The sequence below is a fragment of the Rousettus aegyptiacus genome, unplaced genomic scaffold, assembly GCF_014176215.1.
Source record: "Rousettus aegyptiacus isolate mRouAeg1 unplaced genomic scaffold, mRouAeg1.p scaffold_m13_p_14, whole genome shotgun sequence".
NCBI lineage: Eukaryota > Metazoa > Chordata > Mammalia > Chiroptera > Pteropodidae > Rousettus > Rousettus aegyptiacus.
Window position 1 is genome coordinate 42,911,004 of NW_023416289.1, and position 18,261 is coordinate 42,929,264.

General features: G+C 50.1%; 1 protein-coding gene across 1 annotated transcript; it reads left to right on the forward strand.

Annotated features, from left to right (window-relative positions):
- Nucleotides 1-1,415: 1,415 nt before the first annotated feature.
- Nucleotides 1,416-18,031, forward strand: CEACAM19 (CEA cell adhesion molecule 19). The gene is made up of 9 exons (XM_036231700.1): nucleotides 1,416-1,668; nucleotides 2,273-2,641; nucleotides 12,316-12,466; nucleotides 14,217-14,230; nucleotides 14,640-14,709; nucleotides 15,121-15,167; nucleotides 16,310-16,401; nucleotides 16,942-16,995; nucleotides 17,616-18,031. The coding sequence occupies exons 1-9, from the start codon at nucleotides 1,614-1,616 to the stop codon at nucleotides 17,667-17,669; spliced, it is 906 nt and encodes a 301-aa protein (XP_036087593.1). The 5' UTR covers nucleotides 1,416-1,613; the 3' UTR covers nucleotides 17,670-18,031.
- The last annotated feature ends 230 nt before the right edge of the window (nucleotides 18,032-18,261 follow it).

An 18,261-nucleotide genomic window follows, 5' to 3' on the forward strand; every position in this document is an offset into this window, starting at 1 on the left:
CAGGGTTTATAATGGCAACACAGCCATTTGGAGTCTGGTTGTTCAGACACCCGGACACCCACGGGCCATGCTGCCTTCGAGGTAGTTCAAAGCCTAGACTTCTCTCTCACCCCAACCTGCAGACTCTGGAAGGTGCCATCAGTTCCAACAATCTGATGATGCGTGTCCAGCACACACACACACACACACACACACACACACACACACACACACACTGACTTGTTCTCTCCTCCTGCAGACCCAGAAATCTCAACAGGTGCTGCCCCATGCTGGATCCTAGACCTGCTCTGTCCACTAGAATTTTCTTTGATGATGATGGAAATGTTCTGCATAGGCGCCGTCTGATGTCATAGCCACTAGTCACACGGGCTATTGAGCACCTACCTGAAAGTGGCTAGTTTGACGGAATTAAGTTTTTTAAGGCATTGAGTTTTAATTAATTAAAAATTATATTTCAATAGCCATATGTGGCTAGGGGCTATGGTATTAGCACAACCCTGGATCCTCCATCACCCAGACCTTTTCTCGACAGAGCTCAAAATCATAAAGGACCCCTCCCATTTCTCCAGTCACGCGCCCCCTCCCCCACTCAATCCCTCACTCATCCAGGACTTCGTAGCTTCCTCAATGCACTGTGATCACGTGTCAGCCTCCACGCCATTGCATGTGCTGTTCACGCTTTCTGGTACACCTCACCCCACCCTCCTCCACCCCACTATCTGCCTCACTCCTACTACTCCAGATCTCAGCCACCTCCTCCAGGAAGCCTTTCTTACCCTCAGGCTGGGTGGAACATCCCCTTGGCCTCTCCCAGGCCCGACCCTTCTCCCCCAAACCAGGCTCCTCCATCACAGCTCTAATCATTCTGGATCATCATTGATGATCCAGACACACACACACACAAACACACACACACACACACACACACACACACACACACACACACACACAGAAATGTGAGCCCCACTGCGAAGTGAGGGCAGGGCAGGCGCTGTTTTCGTCATCACTGTGTCGCCAGGACGGTTCGGCTTGGGGCCGGGCATAAGAAGTATGAGTTGGAATGAATGAATGAATAAATGAATGAATGGAATGATGCTTTTTAAAAACTGTGCTAAGAGCTTTAGAGTGAGCCAGGCATGAGTGAAATTGATGTCCCCCTGCTAGTAGGCTTGCCTCTCTGCTCTAGCCGGTTTCCTCGCCTCTGAAACTCTGAAACGGGAACAGTTAGGCATCTGGATGTTGGGTGAGGTCATGTGTGTTGGGCCACTCTGAAGGTGCCCAGGGGAGTTGGGGAGGTTTGCTCAACCAGAGGCCACTGTGACTGTTGTGATGATTACTGCTGTTGCCGCCGACAGTCACACTGAGTGGGAAGAAGAGACCCGAGGGAGTCAAGGGAGGAGTGCTGGGAAGCCCCAGTCACCCCAGAAAACCGGTTCGACCAGTATCTGCACCTTCATCCCAGACCGCACAGGTAGAGCCTGTGCATGGCCGGGGCTTGGCCAGCCTCTGCCATGTCTGAGAGGCACCCCCGGGACCCTCATTGAGTTGGCCCAGCCCTCCAGCCCCCTCAGTGTCCAACAGGTGGACCCCTGGCATCTCCACGGGACACCAAGATGGAGATTCCCACGGGGAGCCAGTGCCTCTTCTCAAAGGGCCTCCTGCTCTCAGGTAAGGAGGAAACAAACACCTGGGGCCGAGGGGAGGAAGTGGGCCTTGGCCCAGGAGTGGAGGGTTCCCCTCAGAAGAAGGGAAGGTTGTCAGGGAAGATGAAACTATTAGAGTAAGATAGGGGAGGAGCAGAAGAATCACAACCCTCACCATTTTATCTATGGAATTTTCTAGAATGTTAGGCCCACGAGGGCAGGAATTTACTTGTATTCAGTTCCCTGCTGCATCCCCAGTGCCTAGAAATTGAGGGAATTTTAGACATATCATATATAATTGGTATTGTAGCATAAATAATATATATGCCTATAAGTAATGGTTGGGTGAATGAATGAAAGAATGAGTGAATGAATGAATTCTGAAAGTCCAAATGTTTAGAAGCAGCCCACACAGTATCTCAGGGTGGAAAACCTTCTGGGCTAACCAGTGGAATGACAAATCTGTGACCTCCAGTATCTGGGTTCCCATGCCTGAACCCAGGCAGACATCACTAATCAATTCCAGAACTGTTTCCAATGAGCAGCACTCAGACTCATTAACCCCTAGATGAGGACCTATAGGGAGGTGAGTGCTGTGGTCCCTGACCAACACCTGTGACTGCCCACAGCCTTGGTCCTGGCCCTCTGGGTTCCCCACGGCTCCTGGGCGGCCCTCCGCATCCAGAAGATTCCAGAGCAACCTCAAGAGAACAAGGACCTTCTCCTGTCTGTCCAGGGCATCCCAGACACCTTCCAAGACTTCATCTGGTACCTGGGGGAGGAAACCTATGGCGGCACACGGCTGTTCACCTACATCCCTGAGCTACAGCGACCCCAGAGAGATGGCAGCGCCATGAAGCAGCGTGACATTGTCGGCTTCCCCAATGGCTCCATGCTGCTGCGTCATGCCCAGCCCAGCGACAGTGGCACCTATCACGTGGAGGTCACCATCAACCCTTCCCTGACCATGCGGGCCAAGACTGAGGTCCAGGTGTCTGGTGAGTGTCGGGTGCTGGGGGTGGAAGTGGAGAGGCTAACCATTCCTGAGCAGCGACCACGTGCCAGGCCCTGTGCAAACACTACCTCCATCAACACATATTGCTTGAGCACCTACTATATGCCAGGCCCTGAAAATATCATTTACTCCTTACATATATTAACTAATAAAAATATCTATTGAATATCTACCTTGTGCCAGACAGAGGCCAACCCTGGTGGCTGCGCCATCTCGCTTACTTGTCACATGCATTAATGCAGGAAATATCTATTGAGCACTTAGTGTATGCCTGGTCTGGAGGAATACACTACATCCCTCAACCTTCATATTCAGAAGTCAAGTATTTTTTGAGGAATCTGCTCTGGGCCAAGTGCTAGAGGCGGGGCGATGGACGACAACAACAGCTAACATTTCTTGGGCGCTTGTTATGGGACACGTTCTGTTGTAAACACGCCCTAGAGAGCATAGCTTCTCAACCTGGGCACTGTTGACCCTTTGAACTGGCTAATTCTTCTTAGCAGGGAGCCGTCCTGTGCACTCTGGGGTATCACCAGCAACCCGGGCCTCTCCCCACTAGAGGCCAGTAGTGCCCTGCCAGCCATGACACTGCCAAATGTACCCCCCCACCCACACCGTGTGCAAAATCACCCCGGTTGAGAAACAGTACCCTATTTTAACTCATTTGTACCTTTAGAAAAGTCCATGAAATGCTATATGTCAATTATACCTCGATGAATGGGGAAGGAGGGAGGTGAGTAATAATAACTTAACCCTCCCAGGCATTCTCGGTCACTTATCATCTATATCCCCATGGGGCTCTGCTCATCCTTTACTTTTGTGGCTTTCATAATGTGTTCGAATTTATCAGTTTACATATTGGTCTCGCTAGGATAGCTGTTTCCTTCAAGGTGAGAGAAATAAAACGCACTCGTCCTTTCATTATCCAACACCTGCCACAGCATGTGGGACATAATGGGTTCTCGGTTAATGTTTGTTGAATAAATGAATAAACAAATAAATAAATGAAAGCTTTAATGAAAAGAATTCCATCAGGCAGGTGCCATTATTGTCTCCATTTTACAGATGGGGAAACCGAGGCATGGAAATTGGTAGAGCTGGGCTTTCATGCCGTGACATCCGAATGCCAGGCTCTGGGAGCTTAACTACTTCCTCCCGAAGCAGAAAAAGAAAAAAAATCTCCCTATCTTTATTCAAATGTGGATGTCGATAATGAGCATGTAAATAACAAATTAATAATAAATGTCACTATCGCTTCAGATAGTCACATTAATAATAATAGTGATAGCTAACATTATTTCATGCTTATTACATGCCAGCTTAATGATAATAGTGCATTTAATCCTCACGGCAGCCCTGTGAAGTGGGTAAGACTATTAGACTCATTTTACAGATGGGGAAACTGAGGCATGGAGAGGTTATGACTTGCTCAGTAAAAAAAGACAAAAGTAAACAAGATGACGTGATCTGAGCAGAGACGGGAAGGAGGGAGAGAACCCAGAGGATTTCTAGGGGACAGAGGTCCCAGCAGAGGGAACAGCAAGTTCAAAGGCCTTGAGACTAGACTAGCTGGCGGTGCTCAAAGCATAGACAGGAGGGAGCCATGGTGACAAGACGCCGAGCAAGTCTGGTGTGTAAGGAGGCAAAGTCTAAGCCCCACATGGGCCAGGCTTGCAGGCCGTCGGGAAATTAATGAGAAGCCACAGAAGGTTTTAAAGTGATGTCACAGCGTGACATAACTGTGGGGCCCAGTGCAGTTGAATGTTCATTCGATCCAGGAGGAACCTGAGGTTCAGATGGTGTAAGGCACCTCCTGAGTATCGGGCAGCCAATCATCGAATCCGCGACGGAGCTGGGTTTGAATGCGGGGCCACGTGAGTCAGACGGAGAGCTGCCTCTGCAGACACTGCATTGCTCACTCACTCATTCCTTCAGCAAGCGCTCCCTCAAGGCCTCCTCCTCGAGGCCTCCTGTGTCCGGCCCAGCATCTGGGCAGTGCCAGGGACACAGTGGTGACTGAGTCAGCTCTGGCCCTGCCCTCCCAGGGCTCAGAGCCCAGAGGGAAGATAGGTATTAACTAAATAATCACACACACATACTCACATGCGTGCACGCGCGCGCGCACGCACACACACACACACACACACACACACACACACTAAACCGTTATGAACAATGCGCGTGCTGTGAAGGAAAGGGATTATGCAGTTATGAATAGAGGATTCATTTGGGGTATCGGGGAGGTTGGCCTGCGAAGGCAATCCTTCCACAGAGCCTGAATGGCAGTACCCAGTACAGGGGAAAAGTGCTTTGGGAGGTGTTCAGGTAGAAGGCTCAGCCTGTGCAAAGGGCCTGTGGCAGGAAGCTGTAGGGCTCCTGACCTGAGTTGGCAGGAGGCCAGCATGACTGAGGCAGGAGAGCAAGGAGGCTTCCTAAGGCTAAGGTCGCAAGGGCAGACGCTCTCCCCAGCTGGCTCATAGTGAGATGACCTTGTGAAAGCCCAGAGGTAGCCCCTGGGATGTCAATGCCGAAAGGCCTGGGTTCACAGCGGGGCGGGACACACAGTCGAAGAGGGGTGGGGAACCCAGCCGGGTCTGGAGTGGACAAGAGGAGTGGTCAGGTGCTCCCTCTTCCAGGAGGGGACGCCGCCTCTGCTCCCATCTCTGCCCAAGGGCTGCGTTCTCCTCTCTGTATCCGGGGATTCTCACCAGAACATTAAACAGGTTCAGCCCGGACTTCTCTGCATGTTCTGGATCTCCTCTTCCAGAACCCAGAGATGAAAGGAAGGGGAGCCAGAGAGAGAAAGGCAGACAGACAGACTCAGAGAGAATCCGGTCAACCCAGCCTGGCCTTTGATTTGCTTTCCCTTGAGTCAGGGGTTCACCCCTTGCCCAAATGGGTGGGATCAAGTAGGACAAACGAGATGGGGGGCTGGGGGCCCAGGGATCAGGGCTGGGAAAGGGAGCAAGGACTCGATGCCTGACATTTCTAGTGATTATCATAAAATATATTTGTTATCAATTTGCTCACCATTAACCCCTTGGTGCCTATAGCAGTGCTTAGCACACACGAGACGCACAGTAAATATTTGCAGCGCTATCTCCTATCTAGGGAGCACTGACTCTATGCCAGGCACCTCCAGGCTCGGGGCTTTGCAAACCTCATGTCATTCCATTCCTGGGACAATCCTCATTGTGCAGAGAGGGACAAATAGGCCCAGAGAGGGCCCAAGACCACACCACTGGTTGGCAGGGAGCTGAGGCTCCAGCTGGGTGCATGTCCCTGGCCCCTCTGCCACCTGGCTTTTTCTCGACCCTGGCTGCTTCCACAGGGGGCTCCAGGGACGCACCAAGGGGTCCCCTTGGAGAGCAGCGAATTGAGGGCTGGGAATTGCCCTGGCTTCTGAAAGGCTGAGCACAAAAGGGTTCAGCTCAACAAAAAAAGGAAGAATGAAAGTAAAGGTGGAGGCTAGATTGATGGGAATTCAGGACAGGGTCAAGAGGGTCCTCGTGTCAGGAAAGGTCTCCTCGGCAACCAGGGCATTGATATTTGAGGGCAGCTGTGGCCCCTAGGCCAGCCCCTGCATGGTGAGAGACGGAAAGGGCGGGGAGCACTTCCCGTGTGCCCACCAACTCGCATGCTTTATCTCTCCTAATCATAAGGGGATTTGTGGGGAAATGAAGTCACCCCAGCTGGTGTTTGCAGGAAGGGGTCTAATTAGGGTATAGCATGCTCATGGGACTTCCAGGAGGCTGGGAACTAAGCACAGGGTATAAATCACTCAGCAGGGCTGCTCCTCCCAGAGCAAGCATTGTCCACGCTGTCAGCACTAGGGGCACAGCCTCCGCCTGTCAGCCCAGGAAAGCTGCATTCATTCATTCGTTATGCATTCAACAAACATCTCTTGAGCACCTTCTGTGTGCCAAGCACTGAGTTTACAGAAGGAACAGACCAGAGATCTCTGCCCATTTGTATGTTGGTGGCATTCGTATGTTGGTGGGCATGTCAGCCACATTTTCACCATCAAAGGCCCAGCCTGGTGCCTGCATCTCTGGCCTGCAATGCCTAGTCTCACGTGGGTACATCTGATCGGGGAGGCTGGGTCACCTGTCAGTGCCCGCTCCCAGGTAAGGAGGAAACGAATGCCCAGGGCCACGGGACTTGGCCCAGGAGTGGAGGGTTCTCCTCGGAAGAAGGGAAGATTGTCAAGGGAGATGAAATTATTAGAGTAAGATGATGGGAAAAGCAGCAGAATCACAACCCTCACCATTTTATCTATGGAATTTTCTAGAATGTTAGGCCTATGAGGATAGGCATTTATTTGTATTCAGCTCCCTGCTGCATCCCCAGTGCCTAGAAATCTAGAGAATTTTAGACATATCATATATAATTAGTATAGTAGCATAAATAATATACATGCTTATAAGTACTGGTTGGATAAATGAATGAATGAACGAATGAATGATTTCAGAAAAGGAGGCTAAGAAAGTGAGTCCCTGGCAGGACCCCAAGGTGGAGGGTTCACAGGCACCAGGCAGCCTGAAAACACAAGAAAGGCCCATGACACACAGATACAGTGGCTGTCCCCACTTCACAGGAGAGGAAACTGAGGCTCAGAGAGGGGAAGTCAGTTGCCCACGGTCCCACACCCAGGAAGGAGCAGAAACTGGGCTCAGAAGCCCAGGGGAAAGTCACGGTCGTTTACAGCGGGTTTCTGCTGTCCCGTAAAACCTAGTCGTGGGTCCCCTCCCCTTTACTGACCATGTGCAGAATGCTTCCCACACACTTATCCTCTGCATCCTCCCAGCCATGGCTTGATGCTCCCCATTATTCAGATGGAGAAACTGAGGCACACAGGGTTTAAGTAACTTGTCCAGGCCACTCAGATAAGGAGCAGCACTTAAACCCAAGCTGGGTGGCACCACAGCCCACACTCTTAACTATGACTTTACAGTTGTCTCCCCTTATCCATGGCTTCACTCTCTGTGGTTTCGGTTACCCGCAGTCAACCTGCAGTCTGAAAATACTGAATGGAAAATTCCAAAAGCAAACAATTCGTAGGCTTTGAGTTATGCGCTGTTCTGAGTAGCATGATGAAAACTCGCACCCTCCAGCTCCGTCCTATCCAGGATGTGGATCACCCCTTTGTCCAGGTTCTCTGGGCTATAGACGCTCCCCGCCCGTTGGTCACTCAGTAGCCGTCGCCATTATCCAATCGACCGTCGCAGTATCGCGGTGCTTGTGTTCGGGGAACCCTTGTTTTACTTAATAATGACTCTAAAGTGCAAGAGTGATGCTGGCAATTCGGACATGCCACAGAGGTGCTTCCTTCCAGTGAAAAGTGAATACAATACAATAAGATATTTTTAGAGACAGAGACCACATTCACATAACTTCTATTACATTATCTTGTGATCATTGTTTTATTATATATTGTTATTAATTGCTTACTGCGCCTAATTTATAAATTAAACTTTATCATAGGTACGTATGTACAAGAAAAAAACAATAGTATACATGGGTTTTGGTATTATCTTCAGTTTCAGGCAGCCACTGGGGGTCTTGGGACATATTCCCCGTGGATAAAGAGGGGACTTAGCAGCCACCATCGGTGTCAAGGATTTACTACTCACCAACAATTCAACCTTTAGTCAAATGGCCAAATCTCTCAGAGCCTCCATTTCCATGTCCACGGAATGGGGGCAACCACAAAACCTCCTGCCACAGGACCGGCTCCACGAATCCACGTGATGCTGCTGCTTTCAAAGCTGCAGAAATCAACAAAGACCAACCAAATGAGACAACCAAAGGTTATTTATTCAGCGCTTGCTATAGACAGCAAAGGAGTCAGCTGCTATCATTTGCAGAGAGAGACGCAAAGGCAGGCGGAGGGCTGGAAAGGCTTCTTGGTGGAAAACAAGGAAGGCATCAGGAACTGTCAACACAGGGAAGCCAACTTAGAAGAGGACATCCTATGTGACTGATTAGGGTGCATATTTGGCTCCCTCTAGTGGGTTGGAAACAAGGACAAAAATTAAGAGCACTGTCAGTTATTAACCAAGTCCAGGCCATTTGGGGCTGATTGTTACAGAAGTTATTGTTTAGCTTACTGGATTGTCGCTAGAGATATCGAGGCCAGCTTCCTGCAAGTCTGGCTGAAGGCAGGCCGGCTTCCTGGGCTGTTTATGAGAGGGTCGGTTTCCCAGGTATGTTGCTGCAGGCTGTGGGTCAGAATTCTACTTTTACGGACGGATGTCCTGGCCCTTGTCCATTTGTACACCGGTGTCCCAAAGCACTTTTCAGATGTGATTGCATCTAATCAAACATCAGCATGGATAAATCTGGTCCACAGAAGAAGACCCAGGTGATTCTTCCTTCGTAGAACTAAGTATAGATGGTCTCAGAGACCAATGAAAAGAAAAGCCAAAAAAAATGATTTTTTTTTTTCAATCCTGGAAGAAGAAACAGAATGTGGAGTGCAGTTCTAGTTATTTTTTGCTTAATCAACTCGGTGGTCTAAATAAACAACTGTGTGATTATGTTCACGATTTCTGGCATCAGGAATTTCAACAGGGCTGGTTTGTGGGCTTTGTGAGATCTGGAACTCAGAAGAGATGACTCAAAAGGCTGAGGATGATTCCAATGCTGAAGGTTGGAATCATCCAGAGGTGTCTTCGCTTATATGTGCAGAGATTCATCCTGGCTGTCCGCTGGGACCTCAGCTGGGCCTGCTGACTGGATCATCACGTGCTCTCTCCAGTGTGACCACTTGGGCTTCCTCACAACGTGGCAGCTAGGGAGAGCACGTGGGGAGCGAGTACCACAAAAGACCAAGGCAGAAATTGAGTGGCTTCATCTGACCTAGCCTTGGAAGTCACAGTGTCACCTGCACGGCATTTTTTTGATTACAAGGAAGTCAAGAAGGTTGCCCAGATTCAAGGGAAAGGAGTTAGACCCTTCTGCTTGATATGACAATAGCAAGATTGTATCACAGAAGAGGATATTACTGCAGTCAACTTTGGAAAATACAGGGATTCATAGCCTCCCTCTTAACTGTCTATAATAATAAGCAGATAATATAACAAGTTATAAAAATAAGACATTTAGTCATGTGAATCAGGCAGAGTTCTTGCCGCAGGAACAGAAACATCTTCTGGCTGATTTAAGTAGAAAAGGAATGGATTAAAGGATTTTGAGCAGCTCGAAGACTCTCCAGGATGGCAGGGAACCAGGCTTGAGAGGTGTTGTATGTTGAATTATATCCCTTCAGAAAGATGTGTGGAGTCTTAACCCTCAACCCTTCAGGATGGGACCTTATTTGGAAATTGTGTCATTACAGAGGTGATCAAGTTAAAGTTAGGTCACTAGGGTGGGCCTTAATCCAATGTGACTGATGTCTTTATAACATGGGGAAATTTGTACACAGAAATTTGTATGTTAAACTTCCCAGGGTTTCAACGTCAGAAGCAATGTTGGTGTTTTGTTTGGTTAACATAGTTCTTTAAGGCATGTTTAAATGAGCTGACAACACATGAGGGTGGAAAGAGTCTTTATTTTGGGCAGCCTTCTGTGCAGCTAAAGCTCAGGGTTCCCTTTTCAAGGAAGAAGGAGGCATGGATAAAGCCTTCATGGTAGCAAAATAATTCCAGTGTTCACAGGCTCACAACTCCACAACCTCCTGAACAAAGGATATCTTTTGCCCTAACTGTGAACTACAGCTCTTCACTTCCCTTTGATTGGACCAACCTGAACCAATCACTAAGGCCAAGGGAATGCAGAGTTCTGATTGGCTAACATCTGGATTGTTGCCCATCCTGATCCAATCACTGTGACAAGGGGTGGAACCAAACTGATTGGAAAATGCTAATGAGAGCCTCATCCAGAGCTGGGGGTGGGATCCTGGAGGCCTCACAATGGTCCTGTAGTGGAAGGTGCTGGGGAGACACCCATGTGTTCACTCTACTGACATTAATCAACTAGTTGCACAGTTAAGTAACCTCTGAAGGAAAAGTATACCAGGAGTCTCCGTGTCCTGGGGTTGTCAGCAAGGGCTTCCAGAGGAACTGGGAACAGAACAATGAACAGAAGTTGTAGCATGTGGGGAAGAACATGCCAGTCAGCGGGAACAGCAAAGGTAAAGGCTTGGCAGCCAAAAGAGTGAGGAAGGGAGTCTTGAGTGATGAGGCTGGGCAGGTGGATAGGGTTGCAGGGGCCAGAGCAAGCAGATCCTGGGGCAGGGGGCTCTGGACATTATAAGAAGACTGAGCAATTGTGTGGGAGTCGGGGAAGGACAGGGACAGGGAGTCTCCCTGAGTCAGCCAACATGACTTCAACCTTGCGCCACCTCCTGAGTGACTCACAAAAAACACTGAATTTCCACTTGCTGTTGTAGAGGTTCGATAAGGCAGAAGGTGCAAAAGTTGCTAGCACACCGTCAGGGAGAAGAATGGCCCAAATGCAACCCTCTGGGCCTTGGTTTGCACATCTGCAAAATGTGACTAACTTAGCCACCTCCCTGGGCCATAGGGACAACTGTGCCCAAATACCAGGCTATCCCCTTCCTCTCAGTGATGAGATTAAATTTTATAGCCGGTTTCGGATGCTTTGAACAGACAAACTTTTAGAGAGACGGATAGAATAGGTGGATATTTATTAATTTGATTACACAAATATATATAAATTGACACTCTAATCTGGAAATAAAAGTCTTCCTCAGAGACTGCAATAGTTCATTTTCATACTTCAAGGGCTCTCAGGACCCAGGTACCTCTTTCAGAAGCCCCATAAAGTGGCCAGGAGGAGTTCAGGTGGCCTGGGTGTGATCTCAATACTGCACTGACCGTGCACTCTTGGGCAGATAGGTTCACCTCTCTGTACCTCAGTTTCCTCATCTGTAAAATGGCAGGGAATTTACCTTTGTTGGATAATTGATAGAAGTGTGTGTGTGTGTGTGTGTGTGTGTGTGTAAACTCTTTCAATCTCCATAACAACCCTACAAAGTCGATATTCTTATTGTCACCATATCACAGATGGGAAAACTGAGGCACAGAGGTCGTTTAATCTGTCCAAGGTCACAAGGCCAGTAGGCAGCAAGGACTTGAACCCCAGTTCTGCCCTTGAACTCTATGAACATAGCTGGGACATAACAGGTGTACATCTTGAGATTAAAGGCTGGAGGTCCTCCTGGTGGGGGCTACGAGTCAGGTAGGCTTCATCCGAAATCTGCAAGTCAAGTTTGCGAACACTGCGAGTCGAGTTCCCTATGACCCCCCTGAGTCAAAACAGCCCAGAACCTCATCCTTTCAATAGAAGGATGCAGGTGTCATCAACTGAGGCAAAAAAAAAAAAAAAAAAGGCAGAGGAATGAGGTAGGTTTTGGGGAGCACTTAGGAGGTAGGTTTTGGATATGCTGAGGATGGTGAGAAATCTAGAGAAGCAGAGATCTTGAGGCAGGAGACCCGAGGGGTCCCATCTGGGACACACTGGGTTTTATGTGCAGTGGAATTGACCAGCTGGTTAGATGGTTGGATACTCGGATGTGAAAAGAAGGAGAAAGCTCTGGGCTGCCCCCCGCCCTGGTGTTTTGTGGATAGTCGCTGGTGCAGTGGGGGGCAGGGTCCTGAGACATCACACAGTCTTCTCTCTCATGACCCTCAGAAAATCACACGCAGCTGCCCCTCACACAGCTGCCGGTGACCACTGGGATCGCGGCTGCCATCATCATTGGATCTCTCGCCGCCGGGTCTCTCTTCATTGGCAGCATTGCCTATCTCCTGGTGACAAGAGGCTGGAGAGGCCAGAGCCACAGGTACAGGGGCCCCAGGCCTCTCTCTGCTTCCATTTTGTCTCCTCCCTCTCCCTTCTCGATCAATCCCACTGACTGATTCTTCCACGAGTCACATCCTCTGATACATACACAATCTGGTTAAATCTTGGAACTCCTGAGATGAAAAAGAATCTTTATGGCCGTATTAGATAGAATTTTGCATTGCGAGGGACAGAAACCCAACCCTTGAACTGGCTTACAAAAAATTAGAAAGTTTTTTTGTCCTGCATGAGCTTCAGGTATGGCTAGATCCAGGCACTCAAGAAACTCCATATATCTCTCGACTCTGCTTTTCTCTATGGTGGCTTCACTCTCAGGGAAGGTTCTCCCCTTGTGAAGTGATACGACAGCTCCCAGTGGCTCCAGGCTTATATCCCACCAGCTCAGCCACCACCGAAGAAAGACCGAACCTTGCTCTTGAGAGTTCCAACAAAACCCAAGGGCTGTCTCAAGTCGCATGTTCTTGCACAGACCAGTCACTGTGGCCAGGTGCTGGAACACTCTAATTAGCCAAACGTGGGCAGTTTGTGCAGCCCTGGGGCTCGAAATAGACTCAGATCCACATGACCAGTGAAGCGGGGTAGATGGTGGGCAGGAAAAGCCATCAATTGGTGCCCGCTTCTGCGTGGTGGGAGGGTGGGGAGCAAGTGAGAGGTTGGGTCCTGTTTCCCCAGAGACAGTCTGTTAGTGAAAAATTCCTTCCACATGAGATCAGCCTTTTCAGAACTTTTTGACCTTGTTTCTGAGCTGGTTGTAGATAAGATGTCTAATTTTTCTGCCTCTCCATAATCCCCAGAAAATAAAAGCGACCATCTTCTGTCCTTCCTCAACACTCCCTTGTGTGTTGTAATTTCTTGACCTTCATCATCCTAATCATCTTCTCCTGATAGGTTCTCATTTAGGCGTGGCAAACAGCCATAAAAAAAATAATGTAAATGGAGCCACTTTAATGAGGCCGGAAGCTGCCAAAGCAGAGGAACTGCTTTGTACCACTTATGCCTCAGCCCTTTGGAATGTTAAAACAGGGCGAGATAGATAACCTCTGGATGGGGGCTAAAACAACAACAGACACGCTCCAAAGCACTTTTTGCAAAGATAACAAGAAAGCAGATATTGTGACTGCTGGACTGATGACTATTGGACTGAAAATGTGAAACATTCTTTAGCACTAACCTCACCCAGTTAGCTTATCTGCACCAGTAGCAATGCCTTCCTTCTATGGATGTCTTCTTCTCTTTCTCATAAAAATCTCTTGCCTTCAGCTCCTAATTGGAACGCTACTTGAGTTTCTGCCTGAATCAGTTTCCTGATAGGTATTCCTTATGATCTCAAATAAATGCATCTTGCCTCTCAGTTTAGCCTTTATTTTTCGGTTAACATGGCCTTCACCTCCCAGCCTGATCAGTAAATCAGTCACGTGTTCGTTGAGGGCCTACTAAGTGCCAGGCACAGTGCTATGTACTTGAGAGCTCAGTGGAGAAGAAGTTAGCCGGTATTTCTAGGGTCAGTGGGAAAAGATGCTGTGATTGAATAATAATTTCTGCTACAGTCGTATCAAAGGCAGTGAAGGCCCAAAAGCCATTCCGGCTAGACTCCTTAGGCAGAATAAAAGGGGGTGAAGGGCAGATTTGGCCCTCAGGCCATAGTTTGCTGTCCTCTCTAAAAAACCTAAGGCTTAGAGACATGAGGTCATTTGCCAAATGGCGTAGAACTGCCCTATGAGTATCAATAGGAATCCAGGCCCGAGTGACTTGTAAGCTCCAGAACCAGAACTAGGCTCCAGGAGTCCTCAGCCTCTGATCGGCTTTTTCCCCACTACAGCCAGTGACTCCCTGCCCGGAACTCCCTTCTCGTGATTTCTACACAGCTAGTCCCCTTGGCTGCTTCAGGCCTTTGCCCAAATGTCGCCTCCCCAGTGAGGCTCCCTGGACCATGTCTGAAATTGCGCACACACCCCTCCACCCTCTGCCCCTCTCTGTTTTCATTTTCTTTCATGATGCTTTTTATACTCCAACATTCCACTGTCAACCATTTGTTCAAATTCTCTCTCTCTCTCTCTCTCTCTCTCTCTCTCTCTCTCTCTCTCTCTCTCTCTCTGTCTCTCCCTCCCTCCCTCCCTCTCTCTCTCCCACCCACCCTCTAGTGTCTGATCCAGGAGGCCAGGGGTCTTTGTCAGCCTGGTGCCCATTTGTGTCTCCAGTGCCTTATACAGTACTCAGCTCATGGTTGGTGTTCTGTAAATGTTAATTTAGTGAATTAATGAATTGTCTGTAGTGATGTCATCAAGTGTCCTTTTTAAATAAGAGTATTCAAATGAGCTGATTTAAAGAGAAACATTAAGGAAATCGTAAAACAGCTGGACGGAGCAGAATAGTTTAGACGGTCCATATAAATAAATGGTGGTGTTACAGAAATGTCGCTCGTTGGCATAAGGTGGAGGCTGGGGAAACTGGAGGGCTGCGTGGAAGAAGAGGCAGCGATGGGGACAGGCCTCCCGCTGGCTCACTCTGAAGCAGGGACCATCCCTCTCACTCTCACTCTCTGGGGCCTGGTGGGCTTTCCAGCCCCTCTGGGTCTCTCTCCACCCATCTGAGCATCTTCCTATATTAATGTTCGCTCCTTCCCTACGTCCCCAGGATGGTGACCACAGCAAAACCAGAGCTGAACCCCAGTCATAACACCGGTAAGTCAGAGGCCCCGTCTTGCTCCCCTGCCCTCCTCAAGGATTCTTCCTCTTCTCCCCTCAGCCACAAACCCGTTGCTGTCCCCTACTCAGGGCCTTCCAATAGCTTACCCCACCCGGACTCTGGGGCTTCCCAGACTTAGCCGCAGATTCTAAGGACATCAGTGCTCACCCCAAACCTGCTTTCTCTTCTCTTCTCAGTGCTTGGCACTCCCCATCCCCTGTCACCACTACATTCACCCAGCCACCAACAGGCCACAGCCCAGCTCAGGCTCCATCTCCCTGATCCCCACACCCAGCTCCTTGCTGGTCCCCCGGCCTCCAGGCTAGCCTCCAACCCAACCCTGGGAAAGATACATCTAAAACTCTGACGCCCTCTGCTCAAAGACCCTTCGTGGATCCCTCTGCCCTTAGGACAAAGTGCAGGCTCCTAAACATGACTTTCAAGGCCTCCCGAAAACTGGTCCCCACTGTTTTTCCTGGCTTCACCTCTCATATGTAACATTCCCACCCTCAAAAACAAAACAAAACAGATAGGTGATGATAGGTAGGTAAGTAGGTAGATAGATAGACAGATAGACAGACAGACAGATAGATAGATATGATAGAGGATAGATAGAGAGAGAGATAGATATGATAGAGATTAGATAGATAGAGAGAGAGAGAGAGAGAGACAGATAGATAGATAGATGATAAATAGACGACACATAGGTCCAACAGACCAAACATTATAGTTCCCCGAACATGGCAGGCTCTCTCGCCACCAGACCTCCGCACACCCTCTCCTGTCCTTGCATAAGGCTCACTTCTCCTTACAGTCTCATATGTCCCCTCCTCCAGGAAGCCCTCCCTTAGCCCCCTCCAGGAGCCCTATTGACCTCCCTTACTCCCACCCTGCCCACTTTGGGTCATCCCTGTTTGGAGACAGGTCCTTGTCTCCCACTGGACTGTGAGCCCCAGGAGGGCAGGATCAGGGCTGTCTCAATCACTGCTCTGTCCCCAGAATAGGGCTGGGCAAGAAGAGGGGTTTGCACAAACATTAGCTGAATGAATGAATGAATGAATGAATGAACGTGAATGGCAGCCAGAATGGGGCTGTGGCCCACCTGACAGCTGGTTCCTCCCTTTGTCCTCTGCTTCAGGTGACAACAACATCTATGAAGTGATGCCATCCCCGGTCTTCCTGGTGTCCCCGGGGGGCCTCAGTGGCACCGGGCTCACGAAAAGCCTCACGGTGAGCCCTACCTTCCACTCTGACCTGGAGCCTCTCCTCCGAGTTGGCTGCTGTGCCCAGGGCGCCTTGTCCTGCAGTTCACTGCGACTCTCTCTAGGATCCTCCCTTATTTAAAAACCAGAAGGAAAAGGACTGGAAGGAGACGCGGAGAGACTGAGGGCGGGCTCTCTTTTCTCTCTTGTCCGTATTTTCTGCACTGAGCATATATTCCCTTTATACTCAGGTGGGAAGGGTTGATAAAAAATAAGAATTAAATAAGAAGAGAAACTTAAGAAGCTAAGACTAAAAACTTAGAACCACAGGTGCTGACGGGGCGAGGCTGAGCGTCAGTGGGGTGATTGTCAGGCCACTGGACCCACCTCCCGGGGCCCTCACGCCCATTCCCCAGAGGAGAAACAGAGGGGCGGGGAGGCTGTGCCCTCACCCGCGGGCCACGCAGCCAGGGATGGGCGATGGGGACTTGGAATCTGGTCTCTCCCAACACCGAAGGTCAAAGGTTGGAGACAGGGGACCTGGCTCACCTCTCTTCTTCCCTTGCAGGCCCCACCCCTGCCCCCGCCCTTGCAGCCAAATCCGGAGACCCAGCACTACCAGGTGTGGAGCGGTCAGAGGGAGGGGTGGCGGGGACTCGCGATGACCGGTGGGAGGGAGCTGGCCTCACCGCCATCGCCCCCACTCCGGTCCGGTCCGTAGCTCCCTGGAAGTGCCCTGTACGGCTGAGAGACCCTGGGAAAGTCATCGCCCCTCCTGAGGTCGCAGCTTCCTCCTTCGTAAAAGGAATTTACGGCCACGAATTTGCTCAGGGGGAAATGAAGCCTGGGAGAGGGGAAGGGCTTCACCCCGGGTCACGCGGCAGGCCAGGGCGCGTTCCTGGGCCTGCGCCTCAGCCCCTCTCCGCACCCACGTACCCGCGCGTCTGCCCCTGGATTTCTGTCCTCTCCTTTCCTGCGTCTCTGTCTCCGCTGTCTCTTCGTCTCTGCCACTAGTGCCTACCCTTTTTCTGGCCCTTCCCACCTGTCTCTCTCTCTTTCCATCTCGGTCTTCCGTTCTGTGTGCGTGTGCGTCGTGTGTGTGCATGTGTGTACGTGTGTGCACGCGTGTATATGCATGTGTGTGTGTCTCTCTGTCTCTCAGGCTCTGCGTGGTTCCTCTGTCTCTTTCCCGCCTCTCACCCCAACAACAAACCCTCACACTCTTTTCCTTCCCTCCCCCAGGACCTGCTAAATCCCGACCCTGCCCCTTACTGCCAGCTGGTGCCAACCCCCTGAAGGCCACTGGCTGAGCGAAAGCCTCGGGCCCTCCCTGCGGGCCTCACACCTGCAGAAGAGTCACACCAGAGACCCAACAAGACCAAGTTATCAGGGCTACGGGACTGACAAGGTGCACTCAGCTGAAGACACAGCCTGGCATTTGGCAGGTGTCCCAGGCAGGGGTCAGGAGACAGTAACAGGCCCAGCTCTTCAATCACCCTCTGAGTACACCACCCACCTTTAATATGATCCTTCCAGCAATCTGGCCTGAGCCTCACGCCCGGGCAAAGCAGGCTCTCTCCTCCCTGCTCTTCCTTCTGTGGCCCTTAATTTATTCATTCATTCAGCAATAAATAGGCCGTGTGCTGTGCACAGTTCTAGATCCTGCAGCTTTGGCAGAGAACAAAGAGCCCACACTATGCTTTCAGCAGATGAAAACTCCTGCTCTCGAAGAAGAACAACCTGGCGGGGTAAAGAGACAGGAAACAAAATAAATAAGTAATGTGAGGTGGGAGCATGTCACCGATTAGGTGACAATGAGCAAAGACCTGAAGGAGGAGAGGGCGGGAGCCGTGTGGGGGTTGGAGGAAGAGCCTTCCAGACAGAGGGC